Here is a 19659-nt window from a genome sequence, read left to right as displayed (position 1 = left end):
CAAAATGTCTCTGATGGCTCACACCAATCTGGATCCACATAGGGAAGGAAATTCTTGGAAATATTGTATCAGCTTAGTTAAGTCAATGTAAGACAAATGACCACAATACTTACCATTGCTTTTGCTTGTCATATCTGCTTGCATCTCAGACTGTCCCTCAAGGAACTTTTTCTTCTTGAAGATGTACTTTAAAGATACTTTTGGTTCAGGGATCTTGGTGGCAACCTTTCAGTTTTTGTCTGTACATGTGTTCATTTCACCGTCACTGTTGAGATGGTTTTACCGAGCATATAATTCTTGATTGCAAGTTATTTTGTCTCCAAAATGTGGATATCATGCTATTGACTTTGGCTTCCATTGATACTGAGAAGTCTGCTTATCATGTTAATTGTGATTTTGTAGCGACCTCAACCTTCTCCACTTTTAAAATCTTCTCCTTGACCTCACTGTTCTTGCAGTTTCAAAATGTTGTAGCCAGGGATGGACCACTTTTTTACTTATCCTGCTTGTCCAGACACACTCCTTAGACCCACAGATTTGAGTTTCTCATGAGTTTTGTAATACTCCATCTGCCATCTCTTTAAACATTGCTTCTCCATTCTCTATATTTTCTCTTTCTGAGATTCTGGTTTTTCAAAACCACATGCTATTGTTTGTATCTCTTAACTTCATTTTCATTTTCTCCAACCACTTGTCTCTCTGTATTATATTCTGGGTAATGTCTTTGATTTTCTCTTTTCCAATGCACTGGTTTTCTCCTCTCTAATACACTAACCCACCCACTGGGTTTTCTGTTTCAGCAGGTGCACACACACACATCTACACATGGGTGCACGCATAAGCATGTATGTACATTCCAGCTCTCTTTTACAAATCTGCCTGGTCATTCTCTTCGGCTTGTTAGTTTTTATGCTTTGATCCTTTATTTGTCTAAACATTTTAGTCACATAGTTCAAAAACTTGTAGTCCCTGGGGCTCTAAAGCTATTGCTTATTCTCACTGCCTATTCTCGCTCATGGACAGTTAGTGATCTTTGACTACGAGCCTTTGCTTCATCTAAATCCATCGTCCCAGAGTGAGGACACTTCACTCCAGACGGGGTTTCCTTCTGCTTCTACTTGGAGGCAGGGATGTCGCTCTGTCAGGATCAACTCAGCCCTCAACCCCAGGGCCTTGACCCATCACAAGAGTCCCTGGTCCAGCCTCCCCACATCATGGCCTCCCTGGGGCTCAAGCATTCTGACAGCAGTTCAACCTCTGCATTTCAGAACAACCCCCACCCCTCCATGCTGTGGGGTCTGGCCCCAGCTGTGACATGGGGGGCTTGGGGGGAAGGGGAGAGGGAGGGTCACTGAAGAACCCCACTACTTCTTGTGAGGCTGTGATTCTTTGAAGAGTGTGTCCTATCTAGGGCCCCTCAATCAGTCTGGTCAGGCAACATGTTAGAAGCCAAACAATTGGATTTGCTACAATGGAGCTTTCAAGGTCTGTTGGATTTTTGTTGAGTGGATATTTTCTAGTGTGCTGTTAATGGGTTGTATTGCATCCCCCCAATATATGATGGGGGGATGCAACCCCCAGTACCTCAGAATGGGACCTTACATGGAAATGGGATCTATAGAGAGGCAGTGAGGTCAAAATGAAGTGCTTAGGGTGGCCCCAATCCAATATGGCTGGTGTCCTTATAAAAAAAAAGGGGGGGGAAATTTGGACACAGAGACAGATATGCACAGAGAGAAGATGTGAAGAGACACAGGGAGAACACTATGTGAATATGGAGGATGGGAATGATGCATTCATAAGTCAAGGAATGCCAAAGAATGCCAGAAAACCACCAGAAGCTAGGAAGAGCAAGGAAGGATAGCCCAATGGGTTTCTTGGAAGCATGGCCCTGCCAACATCTTGATGTTGGTGGACACAGCAAAGGAATGGGGCAGCTGGAATACAGGCCCAATACCAGAGCCCCCTTCCCTATATAAATGACCCCTAATTGACGCTTATTAGTGAGGATTTTACTCTCTCTCCTTTCTTTCCTCAGAAGATATTGTCTTTTTCAGTCTGGACCTTTGAGATGAAAGCGTTTATTTAATTCTGAGACCAAGTGTGCAGACAGACAGAATACAAGCCAAGCCGAGCCGGTCCATGGATTCAAACCGGGAAGTCTGTCCCATGCTCCCAGGCTTTCCTGGTCCTAATCTCCTCGGAGGGCTTCTTACCATGTGTCCCTCCCTGCCGCAGGGACACCATCAGCTCAGGGGACAGTGTTGTAGACCGTGTAGTCATCCTTCTCGGTGACATGCAGCTTCCAGGGGAAGAGGTGCTTCTGGGAGGGGAGACGTTGGGCCTGCCTCACCATGAGCACCACATCCTCATCTGAGAGAAGCCGCACCAGATCCCCCTCAGCATCCCGGTAATTTAGGGCGATGTCCTCCCTCTGGAACTCCCGCCTGGGTGGGAAAGACCAGGGTTAATAAAAGATCCAGGGGCCTTAGGCCTAAGCCTCAGGGAGACAGGGAGCAGGGGCTGAGGGAGTTTTAGAGCCAGGATCTAGGAATCAGAAGAGGTCAGAGCTTGACACAGGCCTTATCCCCCGTGTGGTCCGTCCTCCCATTGTACAGATGGAGAAACTGAGACCTACGGGGGAGAAGGGGCTTTCACAGTAAATTAGTGGCACAGCTTGAAATGCTTTGTGTATACATGTGCAGAGCTCAGAACCGTCATGGGGAGGAGGCGTGAGTTTGGCCAGGCACACAGTAGAACCAAGTTCCCAGCTAGCTGTGAGCAGCTATGGGGGAGAACTCCTTAAGGATTGGGACTGTCTGATGTGGGGTGCACGTGGTTGGTGACAGTAAAAACGGATACAACCTTTCCATGGGTAACTCGACAAATGGGCTTAGAAGCCTGACAGGCTTGCAAACACCTTGATTCCAAAATTCCACTTCTAGAAACTCATCATAAGGGAACAATCGTGCAAGTCACCAAATATGAGAATCACGGCATTCTTTCTGGTAGTGAGAAAGCGGAGGATGATCTAAACGGCCAAGAAGGGGTGGCTACAGTGACTGTGGTGCATCCCCAGAATGACACGGCACAGCCCGCTGAGGTCATATTTATGGGGTGAGGGTGGAGGTGAGCACTGGGGCCACCTGCATGTGCATCTAATAACAAGAGGAGGCCTATCTATAGTTCACTTCTTTCTGCCTTTCTGTGATTTCTGACACCTTGTGTTTTTTAATTATGAATAGGAATTACTTTCATAGTCAGGAACAGAGCCAGGTTATTTCCATTTTGGGTGAATAGGCTGGCTCTTGGGAGGTGGTGGCTCTCTGATGGCGGAGGACCCAAGCCCAAGGCTTTTCGCTAGGAAGACTCTAGCTCTAGCTGCAAATTCCCCACTCACAAACTGTGTGGCCTCCCCCAAGCCCTTGTGTTGTCTCTGTGCAGAGCCCCCACTCATCTCCGTCACGGGGGGCGGGGGCTGATATCTGCCCCGCAGCGCCGGGCTGGGGATAAGAGATAGGCAAAACACCTAGCGCCTTCATGCGCTGTGTTCCTCCCTCTGTCCGCTCCTCCAGCGTGTCTGACCCCTGCCCTCCGTCCTTGCCCCTCTTACCTCATGAGCTGCAGCAGGTCCTTGAACAGCGGAGTGCTGCTGAGGTCCTCCTCCACGGCAATGTCCCTAAGGGGACAACGGGCAGTGGTGAGCGGGCATTGGGTCGAAGGGGGACACGGGAACAAGGCCGGCAGGACCACACCGGATCTTACATCTTGTTACCCAGGTATGGCTTATCTGGAGGGCTTTTAGTTGGGCGAGGAGATCTGCTTTGGGTCTCAGAGCCCAGAGGGTGATGGGGGGGTGGGGGGCGGGGCTGGAGGCAGGCAGGGGGGTGGACAGGCCACGAACTTGGTGGTGCTGATGGTGTCCCCATAGTAGTAGCAGCGCAGCCAGTTGGTGGGGTCTTCTTCCTCCGGGAAGTCCTTGAGGATCTTCACAAACGACTGCGGGAAGATGCCCGTGGCTCTGTGGACAGTGCCCTGGGGTGGAAAGGAGGGGCTGCCCTGTTGGTGGGAGGAGAGGGAGCAGAACCAAACACGCCCCCCCCCAGCTCCCTTATCATCATGTGGACGAGGTCGTATGCAGAAGCAGAAGAAAAAGTGACCAAGGTCGCCATGCTGTTCACCCCAAGACATATTTCTGTTCTAGAATAAGTCAAGCTCTCACTATCTGGGAAGCTGCTTTCATCTAATTCAGTCTTTCAGTCAAAGACTTCGTGAGCACCAGCCACGTGGCAGGCCCTGGGACTCGGGGTGGATGGCATGCCCTCCTGCCGGGAGTGCGTACTGTAATGGGTGACGGCCAATGCACAGGAAGTAGGTGTGCTTCACGCTGAGCCAGTGGCCAAGGTGTTAAGGAGGAACCCAGACGAAGGGAGATGAAGAGGTGGTCCCTTCACTCATTCATTCATTCATTCTGCAGATAGCACAGAGCGCCTGCTCTAGAGCCAACAGACAGAAAGCTCTCTCCAGCCCCAGCCACGCATGACCCAGCCACTGCCTGTGTTTTGCCCACATGTTCTCTTAATCTTCACAACCCTAGAGAAGACATATTATCCCCATCCCATTTTACAGACATGTAAACTGAGGCTCAAAGTAGTCCCCTCGCTCCTCCCCTGACCCTCCCCTTAACCTGAGGCCAGAAATCGGCCAGCCTACTAACATAGAGAACTTTCCAGAAAACAGGAAGGTAACAAGCACTTCCTATTTCTGGAGAGTTTCCCAGCAATACCCGACAGCTGTAAGAGCCACAGGGTCCCAGGACAGGGCTCCAGGACTGGGGTACAATCAAAGCTGCCAAGTCCGTGAAACCCGCGGTCCTCGGGCCTCTCTAGCCCCTGGACATCAGGGACCCTGCCCTCCCCAGAGTCCCCCTGGGGCCTGTCTCACCATCTCCTTTAGACACCTCCTGCCTCAGGAGCCTCGACAAAAGGGAATCCTGTTTAAGAACAGCAGGACCCGTGGAGCACTGGGTGTTATACACAAACAATGAATCACGGAACACTACGTCAAACACCAATGATGTAATGTATGGTGATTAACATAACAGTAAAAAATTTAAAGGAAAAAGAAACTAACGAAGAAAAGAAAAAAATAAGAACAGCAGGACCCAATCCAAACAGCTGGAACCAGGGCCAGGGCCTCCCATCTCCATTCACCGAGTCACCATGAGCCCCCGTAGGGGCCATGCATGCCGCACGTGGGGACAAAGCAACGATCAAGACAGGGGCCTTCAGAGGGCATCTCTTCCCTGGGGCGTTCCTTGACCCTGTCCCCTCTGATTTCCCCCACAACCAGACCTGAAACAACCTCACTTCCCACTTACCTCCAACCTCACCCCCAACCTCACCCTTATCCTCATTGCCATGTATACCTCCACCCTTAGCCCCATCCTCAACTCAAACCTTACCTCCAACCTTATCCCCATTCTCACCTCCATCCTCACCCCCATCCTCATCACCATCCTCACCTCCAACCTCACCTCCAACTTCACCCCATCCTTATTCCCATGCATACCTCCAATCTTATCCCCATCCTCAGCTCTAACCTCACCTCCATCCTCATCCCCATCCTCACCTCCAAATTCACACCCATCCTCACCTCCAACCTCACCTTCATCCTTACCTCCATCCTCACCTCCAACCTCACCTTCATCCTCACTCCCATCCTCACCTCCAACATCACCTCCAACCTCACCTCCAACCTCACCTTCAACAACACCTCTAACCTCACCCCCATCCTCACCTCCAAACTTACGTCCAACCTCACCTCCATCCTCACCTCCAACATCACCTCTAACCTCACCCCCATCCTCACCTCCAAACTTACGTCCAACCTCACCTCCATCCTCACCTCCAACATCACCTCTAACCTCACCCCCATCCTCACCTCCAAACTTACCTCCAACCTTACCCCCATCCTCACTCCATCCTCACCTCCATCCTCACCTCCATCCTCACCCCCATCCTCACCTCCAACCTCACCTTCATCCTCACCTCCAACATCACCTCCAACCTCACCTCCATCCTCACTCCCATCCTCACCTCCAACATCACCTCTAACCTCACCCCCATCCTCACCTCCAAACTTACCTCCAATTTCACCCCCATCCTCACCTCCATCCTCACTCCCATCCTCACCTCCAACATCACCTCTAACCTCACCCCCATCCTCACCTCCAAACTTACCTCCAACCTCACCTCCATCCTCACCCCCCTCCTCACCCTCAACCTCACCCCCATCTTCACCCCACCCTCACCTCCAGCCAGTCTTTATTGATCCGACTGAGAAGGATGATCACATCTCCAACTTTGAAATTCAGTTCCAGTTTGCTGTTGCCAGTGAAGTCAAACAGGGCCTGGGAGAAGAGTGGAGTAGGGCGGGAGGAAGGGAGCATTCACTGAATTCCTATGAAACTGCTTTGCATACTTCAGTGCCCCAGTTAACAGATGAGGAAACTGGTTCAGGGAGCATGACTGACTTGTCTGAGGCCACTCCATTTGTTAGTGGAGGAGCCAGAATTAGAACCCAGGTCTCTCTGACTCCAGAATGGTGCTCCTTTCAGACCTGGTGGGATGAGCACAGAGAGGCAAGGATCCCAACTCCCTGGCTCGAGCACCTTCCTCAGCCCCCCAGGCCTCAGTGTGGGCTCCAATGCTCCCATAAGCCCAGGGCACTGACCACACTGTTTCTACATGTGTGTCCCCAGGGAGCTGGGACCTCCTTGAGGACAGGGCCTGGTTTGAGTCACCTCTGACGTTTCAGTCGCCAGGGTGGGGCTGGCCTGGAGGAGGCCAGGAAAGCTTGCCGAACGGATGACAGATGACTGCATTCCCCTCTGCCTGAGTGCTCCCCATATCACCTCCTATCAGCTGGGTTGGGCGCCCTTAGAGCCGAGGCTGAGGCCCCTCCAACCCACAGCACCCAGCACCAATTGTGGGCACACAGAGGGCGCCCAGCAGGAGGGGTGCAGTGGTGAAGGGTGGAGCCCAGAGGTGAGGTGGGAGGCCTGGCCCAGTGGAGGTTACCTCTGCTCGCGGAGCTGCCATGCGGTCAAAGTTGGCGCCTTGTGGGGACTCACTCTTGCTGCAGAGAGAAAAGGAAGGCCTGTCAGCCCTCCTGGTTCCCTCAGGGCCTGGCTCCCTGCTTCTGTCCCCAAAGCAGCCCCTCATCAGGGGCAGGAAAGGCGGGGAAGGGAGAGGATGTTAAAAATGCAGCTACAGTTGCTCCTCTGGGCCATCACACACACGCACACGCACACGCACACGCACCGGTTCCCACTGCCCATGGGGGAGGGACTGTATCCCCTTTGTGGACCAGGAAACAGAGACTCAGCAAGGAGGTGGGGAGGCAGATACGCATTTGCTCAGCACCCTAACTTGTCAACCCTTTCGCATCTGTTCTTCCTTCTACTCCCCACACCCAACCTCTCATTTTTCAGCCAAGGAAATGGGTTGGAGAGGCCCTCTGTGCCAGGGCTCAGGGCACAGGGCTGCCACGTGGCTCAGCTGGAATTGAGGCCATGCCTGCTGGCGTGCCCCGGGGAGATGGCCAGGCACTGGGAGGACACCCAGAGATACTAGCCTGAGGCAGGAGGGAGGCCAGGGCTCTGGAGCACTGTCCCTGAAATTCTTAGCGGCAACGGCCTGGCGTCTGGGAGCCCAGCCCTATCACAGTGGCTTGGATTTTCTGTGATTATTTTCTGCTTAGGAGGGAGCTTGGAAGGGAGTGGTGGGCTCTTTGGAATCAGTGAGGAAGTAGCAGTGTCCCCTGGGGGCCCATGTGATACACCAGAAGCCACAGACAGCCCCATGGAACTGCAGGACCGGGGGACCGGGCATCCCAGGAGATACTCTGGGAATGTCTGTGCAGAGAGCAACTCCTCCCTTCCCTCCCACTCTCCACTCTCTCCAGGCACCCCGAGGCCTGAGGCAACCGCACTGGGGACTGAGACACCCAACTCTCCTCATCTGTGGCCCAGCCCCTGTCCTCTGGTCTTCACTGTCACACACATCAAAATGCACCCACCTTCTACCCCTCCAGGCCCTGTGCTCGGTTTTCCAAGCTCACCTAACCAGCTGAACATCCTGGGGTGTTCAGGGATAGAACCGATGTCTAGTTTTTCTCTTCTTCCAGGGAAAAGACGTGCCTTGGCCGTGGGGGCATCTGGGACAGAGCGCCCAGTTAGGAAGACCTGGTAAGGGGCCCAGGGCCTGGCCCACGGGAGCTCAGCGGCCGGTCACTTACACTTTCCGGGTACGCGGCCGGAGCCGGCGCAGTGCTTGGGGCACCTGCTCCGAATCGTAGGACGACTGGTAGAAGAAGATCCGGACGTCCTCGTCCATCAGCACCCAGATGGGCAGGCTGAGGAGGCTCTGCGTTTGGGAGAGGAGGCAGGACAGGGGGGCGGTCAACAGAAAGGTCTGGACATCCCAGCCCCCCTGCCCCAACCCCATCCCCCACACTGGCCCCTCTCTTTCTAGTACCGCTTCCTCTGCCTGATCACAGGAACAACATATTTCATTTCATACAAGACACGTAACATTTCAGAAGCTTTCCTCCCGGGTTCAAGATCAGGAGGGGACCAACTGGCTTGAGGACAGTTCATGTGGAGAAAACCTAAAGGCCTCCAGACATAATGATAATGGTAATGGCAGGTAAAATGACATGGAGGTGACTGTTCAGGCACCACATTGAGTGCCACACCGGGTGGCCTCGCTCCGTCTCACAACAACCTGAAAGTTAGTGCCAGAGAGGTGAGGGGACCTGCCCGAGGCTGCCTGGCCTAGAGAGTGACAGAGCTGGGCCACCCAGAGCCGTCTGCCACCAAGGCCCAGCCCTGAGATAAAAAATCAGATAACAGTGGGAGGAAGGACACCTCAAATGACCCAAAACAACAACAGCTGTGGTATCACAGCCTAAAAAGTGCTTTCTGATACTTGACCTCATACACAGCTGGGGAAACTGAGGCTCAGAGAAGCAAAGGACCTGACCCAGTTGGCAGAGCTAGGAAGCAGTGGAGTCGGGACCCTCAGTCATTCTCATGTTGGTTACACCCACCACTAGGCTCTCCGTGAGGATGCAGAGTACCCAGACCCTGGCAGTCATTCCCCCCAAACTGCACAATGCACAGGTCCCCGGGAGTACTCCAGAGGCACCTGGAACCCCTCGGAGAATCCCATGGAGGCAGCAGGAGGGGGAGGGACCCGGAAGTCCATCCCGGAGGAACTGGGAATGCAGAGCCCAGAAAGGACACGGCTGTCATCTGGGGAGGGCTGGGAGGCAGCCCAGAGATTGGTTTAAGGGTACAGACACTGAGCCAGGCTGGGGCCTGGGATCAAATCCCACTCACCAGCTGGGTGGCCGTGGGCAAGCGCACCTCCGTATGCTCATTAATAAAGTGGGGATGATACTAGCGTCTGCCTTGTGGGATGGTGTAAGGATTGAATGCGTGATGCGTGCACGACACTTAGAACACCACCAGGCATCTAATCTAACAGGTGCGCCGTCAGAGCTGGAAATGATCGCTGTCACTGTCGCTTTCATTACAACGCAGCATGGTGGGTACACAGAGCCACAAGTTCGAATCCCCAGCCCTCCTATCCAGCCGCTCTACCACACGGAGTGAGTGGCTCCACCTCTTTGTGGACAGGGTGAATAGCGTCTAACTCACAAGTTACTGAGAGAAATAACTAAGCCTATTCGTTTATCCTACAAATGTATATCGAGAGCCTCCCGGCTGCCGGTCAAAGCACCCCACATCGTTCCAGGCAGGCGTCATTATCACACGACCCATATTCTCCATGAGGACAGTGGGGAGACTGGTGGGTGGACGTTACAGGGAATCAGATTTTTCTAATAGCTGTCCGACAGGGGATGAGCAGGGAAGCGTGGTAGTGAGCTCCCCGTCCCTGAACCTTTCAAGCATAGGCTGGCGTTATCCATAGCAGAGATTCCTGCACCGATTGACTCCTGGGCTTTGAGGAACCAAATCAGACAGAAAGGATGGGCTTCCTCCAGGTGTGGGAGGAAGAGCCCCAGCTCCACGGCCTCATCCCTTCCTCCAGAGCTCACCCCTCTCCTAGCCCTGCAGGGGGAGACAGGAGCCTCCATCCACCCTGAAAGAGAAGCTGTCACAGCGCCCCCTTGAGGGGAGATGCCTCCATTGCTGTAGCCCAGGGGCTTCCCGCCGTCCCTCTTCTCTGCTCAGAGCCCAGGATTCCTGCAGCCGCTGGAGAGGGCTGGGGTTTCTCCTCCTGCCTCCCACCTCCCACTGCTCACTCCACTAGGAGTTATGATCTCTCACATTCTGGAAGCTCCCAACATCACTCCCCTCCCATGAGACCAGCAAGCTGGAGGCACTGCCGTATTTCATAGGTGAGGAAACCAAGGCCTAGAGAGGATGAGCCACTCGCCCCAAATCACCCAAACAGTGAATGTCAGAGCGAAGACTGAAGACTCCTAGCTCTGTGCCCTTCAGCCATGAGAGTAGAAGAGGAGGGGGAGCCCTCGCTGGCTGGGAGGGTGCCTCTGTGCTATGAGGAGGGCTTCCCTCTCCAGTTTTCTAAGATTGCCATCAAGCCATGGCTTGGATGCCTCTAGTGGCGGGGTGCTCACTACCTCATGAGGAACACTGTCCCTTTCTTGCACAGTCCTGATTGGTAGAAGGCCTTCTTGACCATCTGGTCTCTGCCTTCAAGGTGCTTCTGTCTCTGTGCTCTCATCTCCTAGGGATGCAGACAGTTTACAGGTTGGGAAATACCCAAGGGCCTTTCTCTAGTTTGAACAAAGGCACTATGTGAGAGAGCTGGGGCCCTGGCCCATCACGCCTCTGTTACATAGGCCACGGTTTTGTGATTTCGTGACCCACCTGTCTCCCCCCCAACACACACACACACACACACACACACACACACTGGGCAGCAGGTACGTTGAGGGCAGATACTGGATCCTATTCACCTCGGTATCAGAACACCTGGCAGACACCAGAGTTGTCAATTCAAAGTGTGGTTCCTTGTACCTTCTCCATTGCTTCTGCCTCTCCGCCTGGAGCCCCCAGAACACATCCTGTTTCTCTCCCCAGGGGAGAGGATTAAGGTTTGAAGATGGGGCCCATCAGAGCAGGAGAGCCAGCTCCCAGGCCACATCCAGGGATGCTACCTTCCCAGGGGCCCTCCAGGTGCCAAGGTGACCCACCGTTACCTTCATGTAGGCGTTGAGGGCAGGTATCCGCATCTCCGCAATCTCCTGTTTCACACCCATGTAGACTTTGGCTGTGGAAATGCAAAGAGCTGTCCTGGGAGCCTGGCCCAAGACTGTGGTCTCTGGGCTCCAAGCCACCCACCCAGGCCAGGAATCCTCCTCACTGGCTCGGCCGTGTTGAAGGGGTCTCCCCAACTTTCAGCTTGCATTCTCTGGGTTTACTGTCACCAGCTGATATTTTCCTTGTTTTACTTATTTATTGCCTGTTCCTACACGTGCGTGTGCACACACACACACACACACACACACACACATGCACTTATGATTCTTGGCTCCAAGAAAGGAGGAGATTTGCTTTGCCCACAGCTGAATCCCATCACCTAGGATGGGGGTCCTCAACCCCGGCTGCACATTTAAGTCACCCAGGGAGCATTTAAAAATCTCATTGTGTAGGACTTGCCCCAGAATTATTAAGTCAGAATCTCTGGGGGTGGGACTTGGGCATCAGAATTCTCTAAATCTCAAGGTACTTATAATATGCCCCCCAAGGTCTAGAATAGTGCCCCCCACCAATCAATATTTGTTGAGTAGATGAATGAATCATTCCTCAAAAGCAAGGCAGCGTGTTTAGGGAGAAAGGGAAAGAGATGATGGCTGACCCAAGACAAATGTCCTCTCCAGGGGCCTTAGGTCGAGGGGGGGTGCCTGGCAGAACCATCCCCCGAGAACCCCCAGCAGAAGGCAAACAAATGTCTGGCTCTGTTGCCTGTGAGCTGGGCAAGGGCTGGTGTCCAGCAGGAGGGCAACATCTGAGGTCTGGGGTAGAGAGGCCTTTGGGACTTAGCAGCTACAAGAGAGCAGTTAATCAGAGGTCAGATTACCTGGTTGCAGGGGAGGGTGTTGGGAGGGAGAAGAAAGCAGGGGATGGTGCTGCAGAGAACGCCTAAGAACCTTCCCAGGAGCATCAGAGAGGGTAGATTCTGTAAGGAGCTGGAGGAGCGGCTGGTGAGGTAGGAAGAGACCTGGGAGGAGGTCAGGGAGAGCTTCCCAGAGGAAGAATCGGGACAGTGAAGGTGAGGCCAGGATATGCCCACGGAAGTCTGACTTAACAGGTCACGGGCCACCATCCCAAGGGGAATTCAGTGGGGCAGTGAGAGCAGAAACCAAGCCGGTGGATGAGCAGGGAAGGGAGGGGAAAAGGGGGACAGTGAGTGACTCCTGAGGGCCGTTGGGGTTCCAGGGGGCTTAGGGCCGGAAAGCCTCCTCGTGGCACAGGCTTGTCTAAAGACAGGAGGACGGAGGTTATGGGAGAGCCTGGCAGAGTCCATAAATAAGGAAAAGGCAAGCGTATAAGGGAGACCACAAGTTTTCTGGGGAAAGCTGCCGAGGAGGGAGGGGCCAAGCTCCCTGGAGCCTGATGGGGAGGCGGGCTCAGAACAGGAGGGTCCCCCATCCCCTGCAGCCCAGAGACAGGGAAGGGGCAGGTGCGAGTGGAAGTGGCTCCGAAGGAGGAGAAGAGAAGCCAGGAGCCCCTGGGGGACAGCTTCAGCTCCTCTGGGACCTCTGCCGGGACAGAGAGAAAGCAAGAGCAAGAAGGAGGCAGAGTGTGGAGCCTGAAGAAGGAAAGGTCAGGAAGTGTCTCCGCTGTTTGTGGGAAGGGTGCTTGTATGCGGCCTGCAGGGTGTGGGGTGCACCCCGAGACCACCCCACGGACCCGGCACCCCAACACTCCTGCAGGGCTCCAGAGGTCAGGCGCCAAGCAGCTAGAGATTTGGGCCTCTCCGAGGTGCCTGTGTGGACTGAGCTGGGGAGAGAGGCCAGGAGGCAAGGGGTGAGCGGACTGCCCAGAAGCAAAGATGGGGTGCCCACAGTGTCCCGGCGGAGGAGAGTAGGAGGGGGAGCCCCTGGGGAACTGCGGGAGCTGGGCGGCAGTCAGAGGGCCACTGTCAGACAGGGCTGCAGGGGGCGCTGAAGGTGAGTCCGTGCGATACCCAAGGGATGGATGGCTGCAGCAGGGTGGGCAGGAGGTCAAGGGCGACGAGGCTGGAGGCGGCAGGCTGCGACTGCCAGGAGGGGCCACGGACGGAATGGTTGGCATGGAGGCAAACCCAGAGTAAGCCCCAGGGGTGGCAGAGCTGGAAGCAGAGGCCGAGGGCTCTGTCGTGTGGCAGGACGCCCGGCTCCCTGGGCCGCGGGACTGGGACGGCCGCCTACCTGGAAGCACAGGCAGGTTGCAGGTGAATGGGCTGGTCTTGTTCTCCGGCCCAAACCGCTCCTCCAGCTTGCTCTGCAAGGCATAGAACTGGCGGTAGCGGCGGTAGATGAGGTACTTGGATCCCCCTTTAGTCTTCACCTCGATGACAAAAACCTAGGGAGGACACAGGCCAGGGTGTAGGGAGGCTGGGGGCAGAGGAGGGTGGGGGTTTGAAGGTCCTAGAAGTAGAGCAGTGTTTCTCAACCTCGCTAGTCCACGGGGGACCAGCTACTTCTTGGGGGGCTGCCCTGTGCGATGGGCAGTGCCGAGCAGCATCCCTGGGTTCCGTCCCCCAGAGGCCAGCAGCACCCCCCGCCCCAAGCTGGAGTCATCAAAAATGTCTCAAGATATTTACTACAAAATCGCCCTGTCAGGAACTTAAGGGGATGAGAGAGTTGGAGGTTCAGAGGTCAGAAGCTGAAGGTCAGGGGGCTGTCTTACAAAATAGCTGGTGAAGCCCCTCTTCTCCTCGATGTCCGCGATGTTGGCAGAGACCGCAATGTCGTCGGGAAGCTGCTCAAAGTCACTGAGGGAGACGGGAGGGAAAGGAGCCTGGTTACCACCTGATGGGCTCGCTGGGCCAAAGTAGGCAGAAGTGACCCAAGAGTGTGTCTGGCATTCCTCGGTCAACACCGCTTCCGGAGCCAGGCTGGGGCACGGACCGGACACTTGGAGACAGGGCCGTACATCAGCAGCCATATTACGGGCGAGCGAATCACTCTGTGGCTGCGTTATTCATCCAGTAGTGGCGCATCAAGTAACGTCCATCATGTCAGACCCTGGCGAGGCCCTGGGTCATACAGGGAGAAACAAAGTCAACACATGTCCCACAGAGAGAATAGTTCATCATGCCCAGGCTGGGAAAGTCCTCATAGAGGAGGATGTGGTGTTTGAGCCGGGTCTGGAAGGTCAAACAGAAGGTCAAAGGGGAATCCACCAAGTAGGCGGGGGGGGGGGGGGGGTCTTCCAGGCAGTGGGAACAGCATATGCTAAGGTTTCAAGGCGCGAGGAGTGGGCTCGGGTCTAGTGTGACTGGAGTTAGCTGTGATCGGAGACTGAACAGACAGGTGAGGCCAGGTTGAGGAGGGTGTCCAGTGCTGAGCTAAGTAACTCCTGTAGGCAACAGGGAGCCATACAAGGCTTCAGAAGAGAGTAAAAACAGTATGATCCCGGCCTACAGTGGCCAACTCAGGCAGCTGTGTGCAGAGGAAAGGGAGGGCAGAGACGGAAGGGACAGATCAGCACTTCGAGGCCCCGGAGCGGTACAGCTGAGAGATGGTGGGGGCCCGAGCCAGACACAGAGACACAACCCTTGGTGGACACTGTTTCATTGTTGTGTCCTCTGCTTCTTCCTGCTAATCGAGCTCCATTTTTTTTTTTTAGGGTGGCAGTGTGCCTAGCCTCAAGGTGATAGGCCATGATTGGTCTGAACCAAACCTAATAATCTCATTCCTATTTCCCAGCCTCCCCTGCAGCTAGGACCAGCCATGTGATCAGTTCTGACCAATGAGACCTAAGAGGAAATCTGCACTGGGACCTCTCCAGGAGTGTTTGCTTTCCTGATCCAGAGGGAGGGGCAGGCCAGCATGGGTTTCCTCACCTTCCCCCTTCTGCCTACCTTGGAAGCAGGGGTGCCGTATGGACCCACAGCAGCCACATTGCCTCCATGAGGCCAAGACAGGAGGAGGACTAAAGAAATCTCTGGGACTCTGGTCCTGAGGTCACTGAGCTGCAGAAGCAGCCGTGGCCTACCTCTGGACGTCTTGTCATGTGAACAAATAAGTCCCTGTTTGTTTAAGCTCCCACGAGTTCCTCGGTGCCCTGCCGACTTACACATTTCCAGCAGACACACCACCATCTGTGAGTCATTCCTGACCGATGGCCAGCAGGGTTTGGGGACTGTTTGGATTTGGAGGTGAGAGAAAGGGCAGTGTCAAGAGTGACACCTACCTATCACCCATCTCCTGCCCAGGATGGCTGGTGGGGGGGAGTGCCGATGGACCGAGTTTCAAGCACACTAATGTGAGGCCCTTGGGCCCCTCGGTCGAGGTCTGGCAAGAACTCTTGTGGCTCTGGCGCTCAGTGGGGGCGGTTGGGGATGGGGGTGGGGGTGGATCTCTGCTGGAGTCGGGGAGGTACCTTGTGCCCGTGACCGGTGGTAAAGACCCCCTCCCCCAGGAAGAGCGATCTGTGAGCAGAGGGGGCAGACAGCCAAGGGGACAGAGAAAGAGTAGCCAGGGGTCGCCGAGTCCTGAGCCACTGGGAGACCGGGTGGGAGTGGGGGCGGGGCTGCCACATCCGCAAGCTGGCCAGGCCCTCGGGGAGATCGGTTTCCCAGTCTGTACACCCAGTCCCAGCTGCTGCGGGTCCCCATGTGGCCTGGGCTGCGTGGGACCTCCGGCTACCTCAGGACACTGGCGGCTGCCACGGTGGGGGCGGGGGGGGCCTCAGGGTGGCAATGGGCAGGCAGAGGAAATCCCCACCACTTCCCAAGCAACTTAGTGGCCACTGGCAGCCTCCCCCCTCACTTTCCACACAGGGCCCCATGGCAACACCCTTGGGAGAAGCTTCCTCCTCCACTTCTCCCCAGAGGCTGTGCATCTCATGGTTATTTCATCTGCAGTGGGATGGGGGTGGGGGCGGACAGGAAGGAAGGAACCAGAGCATAGAAATGGCCCTGGGCAGGGACTCGGCCAGGTTGGGTCATAACCACGTTTAACAGTTCCCTGAATGTGCGCTATGCGCCCGATGCTCTTCTGGTACCTTTTTACAGACAGGGAAACTGAGGCACAGGGCGGTTACAGAACCTGCCCAAGTAAATCAAGAAGCTGGGATTTGAGCCTAAGCAGAATTTTGTTCCCAAACACCGCCACACTGCTCCTAGTTTGCTGTCCCAACAGCTCACTGCACACACATAGACAAATCCCAGCCCCCTGCCTCTGTTCCCCCACCTGAGGTAATAATAATAATAATAAGAGCAAACCCTTGTTAGCACCGAGTGTAGCTCCCATATTGTTCTAAGCACATTTGGACATGGCCTCTGCCCTCCTGGGTCTCATGGCTGAGTGAAGAAGTTTGACACTAAACAAATAACAACATCGTTTCAATGGTCAGGGAGGCTGTGAAGGAAAAGCACATGGTGTTTTGAGCCATCCTAGAGCCTGGCCATTATTATAATCCCCCCCCCACCACCACCCCACCGAGGACTAGTAGTGCAGTGGGCAGGAGAGTTTGGCAAGCAGGCACTTCGAAGAGGGGGCTTACGTCCATCAGAGAGAAAAGCAGGGTGCTATGCATGTCCAAGGTTCATGGCTCACTCAGACGGAGGGTGGTCAGGGAGGGCTTCCTGGAAGAAGGGGGGCTGGGTCAGCAGGAGAAGCAAAGAGGAGTTGGCCACAGGACGACAGGCAAGGGAAACTGAGTGCAAAGGCTCTAGCCGTGCCAGAGGGGGCAAGTGCAAGGAACTTTGGGGCGGGGGCTGTCTGAGCACAGCCAGAACACAGAACAAGGGGTGGAAAGTAATGTGAGACACTGGCAGGCCCATCACAGAGGCCCTGAGCCTTGCCCTGAGGTGCTGGGCGAGGGAGGCTTTCGCTGGGATGGCATGGGTCAGGAGGTCTCATCCATACCAAGTCCAGCCCCCGATTCCCCACAAAAGCCGGGACCCTGTCCACTGCTGCACTCCCAAGGCCCAGAGCAGTACCCGACACATAGTGGGTGCTCCATGCGGGGCCACCCCATGTGTCTTAGCAAGTCCTCTGGTGGTCAGCATGGGAACGGCCTGGCTGCCTGCTGGGGGCTGAGGCAGGAAGCTGCTACACCAGGGCGGAGGCAGGGGTGCAGCAAACCCGACTGGAAATCCCCCCAGAAGAGCCACTGCCCTGGAGATCTCAGCCAGGACCCCTCAGAGCTGAAGTCAACTCGGGGCCTTCTGGGGCCGGGCTGCTCTGGGTTCCTACGCGCCCATGTTATTCACGCAAAGTCCACTATGGAGCCTGGATGGGAGGGGCTGACCGAGGCCTGGAAAGGCCCTCAGGTGGCAGCGAGGCCAGGTTTCGTGGCTCCTGCAGACAGTAGGTGCTCAAAACATGTTTGTTGGAACCAAACTCACCACCCCAAGGCAGTCCTTTCGAACTTTGGGTGTCTGGGGCCTGGGGTCTTAGAAAATCCTGCTGGACCCTCACCCCCATTTTCTGTCCTCTGCTCTGGCTTTAAGCAGAGCACATCCAGGGCACCTGAGGGGCAGGGAGCCCAGTGACCCCAAGACCTGGCTCCATGGCCCCATGAAGGGAGGCAGGAGGGAGCCCCTTCCTCCTCCTCCGAGGGGCAAAAGAGTGGCTGAGAAGAAGCAGGGAGTGGGAGGGAGGGAGCACACCGTCGGGGACAGGGGGTGGCTCTTGGTGGGTGTCCTGGCTTCTGACATTCCCTGACAAACAGGAAGTGCCACGAGCCTCACATGGCAGCCACTTCCTGTGTGTTCGTGCGTTCGGCTCAGTGTCCAGTGAGAACCTGTGGGGAAGAGAACCTGGTGGGGCAGCCCCAGCCCCCGCACCGCCCTCCGGCTCACCAAGGCCCTTCTTGACTAGCCGCCCCCCCGACCTTCAGCCTTTGGCAATTCCACCTCCAGCCCCCAGACTCCACTGTGGACCCTTTGCTGCCAACTTTGACCTAAACCAGCCTGGCCCATCTGACAGTGGGCACGCTCTCTTTCTGATGTCACCGGCTCTTCCAACCCAGGGCAGGAGCCAAGCCCTGTGTCCTCAGGTCCCCTACAGCTCAGGGCGCCGTCTTGCTGAGAGATAGGCCCTGGTGAGGCTGTGCTCCAGGTGACCCTGAGGAAGGACTTTATCCTCCTTGGTCCTCATTTTTTTCATCGGTACCACGCCAGGATTGGACTAGAAGGAGCCACGGACATTCTCCAGTTCAAAGATCCATTCACCGATTCACTCATCCGGCAGCATTTCCAGAGCATTTAGTCCATGCTGGTGTGACTCTACGTACTGGGGGTACAGCAGTGATGGGGGGACAAATACCCTCATGGGGCCTGCTGATGGGAGAGCCAGTGATACAGAAAACAAACGAGCCAGCATAGAATATTATGCAAGTGGTCTAAGGACTCTGCAGGAAAGGGAAACAGGGCGAGCCGTCAGAGAGCAATGTAGGGACCGTGAGGGAAGACTTTTGACATTTGAGCCAGGCCCAGATAAAGAGGAAGAAGCCAGATCCTGTGATTCTGTTTGAACAGAAGATGGAAAGCCATCTTCCAGCCTGGGACCCAGGACACCTGTGCAGACTCACACCCACTCCCGTGTGACCCTGGGACAGTCACTTCCCCTCTCTGAGCCTCCGTGCCTTCATCTGTGCCTGAGGGAAGTGAGCCACGACTGGAGGCTTCCTTGAAACACTTCTGAGAATCGGCATTTCTGAACATTCAGGTTCTGACTCAGCTCCAGCCTCTTAGCTTTTGTGACCTCGATAAGGGGCTGTAGGGGGGTGGGCCTCTGTCCCCCAAGGTCGTCCGGGAACAGGGCAGAGGCCCAGGGAGGGCACTGCCCCCACACTCACCTCTCGGCCCGCAGCTGCTGGGCCAAGGCCATGGTCGTCAGTGCTCCCGGGGAGAGGATGACAAGAATCTCACCTGGCCAGGCCCCGAGGCCGAGTTCACCTCTCACTCACCTCTAGCCACCCTGCGTCTCTGCTGTGGTCCCAGGAGTCCCCAAGAGCCACCCCTGGGGAGGCCCCACCCCTGCCTCTCTCATTTAGAAGAGGCTCCTCCTCTGGGCTCTCTAGGTCTAGCCCTGGCCCCACACTTCCTCTTCCCCACCTCCCAGCTGCACTGCAATTGGGGAAGTGCCCACGCTTGGATGCTGGGTTTGCAGGAATCCACTGACTCGGGGGCTTTGAGGACTTCCTCGATGTGCTTTCTTGGAGCTGGGCTGCCGTTGGGCATCAGAGAGCTCCATTCCATCAGAGACAGGGTCCCTGTGCTGGCTCAGCCACCAAGGGGCTTCATGAACTTGGAGAGTCTCTTTTCATCCTCTGGCTCATCACTCCCAACCCTCTCACTCTCACTGCCAAGCCTTTGCCCAAACTATTCCCTAGGCCTGGACTGCTGGCTTCCACCTTGCCTGCCATCCCTCAGGCTCTGG

At 55.4% G+C, this 19659-nt stretch overlaps 1 protein-coding gene across 1 annotated transcript; it reads right to left on the bottom strand.

The window, feature by feature from the left end:
- Window positions 1–2065: 2065 nt before the first annotated feature.
- On the bottom strand, window positions 2066–19257 carry NCF4 (neutrophil cytosolic factor 4). The gene is made up of 10 exons (XM_028115378.2): window positions 19076–19257; window positions 13952–14036; window positions 13471–13624; window positions 11257–11327; window positions 8302–8429; window positions 7083–7140; window positions 6314–6412; window positions 3905–4035; window positions 3614–3679; window positions 2066–2447 (listed from the first exon to the last, which is right to left on the bottom strand). Exons 1-10 carry the CDS (start codon window positions 19105–19107, stop codon window positions 2252–2254), a joined length of 1020 nt encoding a protein of 339 aa, XP_027971179.1. The 5' UTR covers window positions 19108–19257; the 3' UTR covers window positions 2066–2251.
- Window positions 19258–19659: the final 402 nt, after the last annotated feature.

The sequence above is a fragment of the Eumetopias jubatus genome, unplaced genomic scaffold, assembly GCF_037043125.1.
Source record: "Eumetopias jubatus isolate StellerSeaLion01/CBP00866 unplaced genomic scaffold, mEumJub1_p1.0 scaffold_8, whole genome shotgun sequence".
Taxonomy (NCBI): domain Eukaryota; kingdom Metazoa; phylum Chordata; class Mammalia; order Carnivora; family Otariidae; genus Eumetopias; species Eumetopias jubatus.
The sequence above is the reverse complement of the archived record's forward strand: the minus strand, read 5'-3'. Positions and strand labels throughout refer to the sequence as shown.

What these genes read in the sequence shown, in the direction of transcription:
- NCF4 (XM_028115378.2), bottom strand. Translation starts at nt 19,107, where the DNA reads ATGGCCTTGGCCCAGCAGCTGCGGGCCGAGAG. An exon ending in CCCTCAACGCCTACATGAAG is followed by an intron (nt 8,430 to 11,256) that starts GTAACGGTGGGT and finishes TCCCAAACGCAG; the next exon opens with AGCCTCCTCAGCCTGCCCAT. An exon ending in CGGCCGCGTACCCGGAAAGT is followed by an intron (nt 7,141 to 8,301) that starts GTAAGTGACCGG and finishes TTCTCTCTGCAG; the next exon opens with CAAGAGTGAGTCCCCACAAG.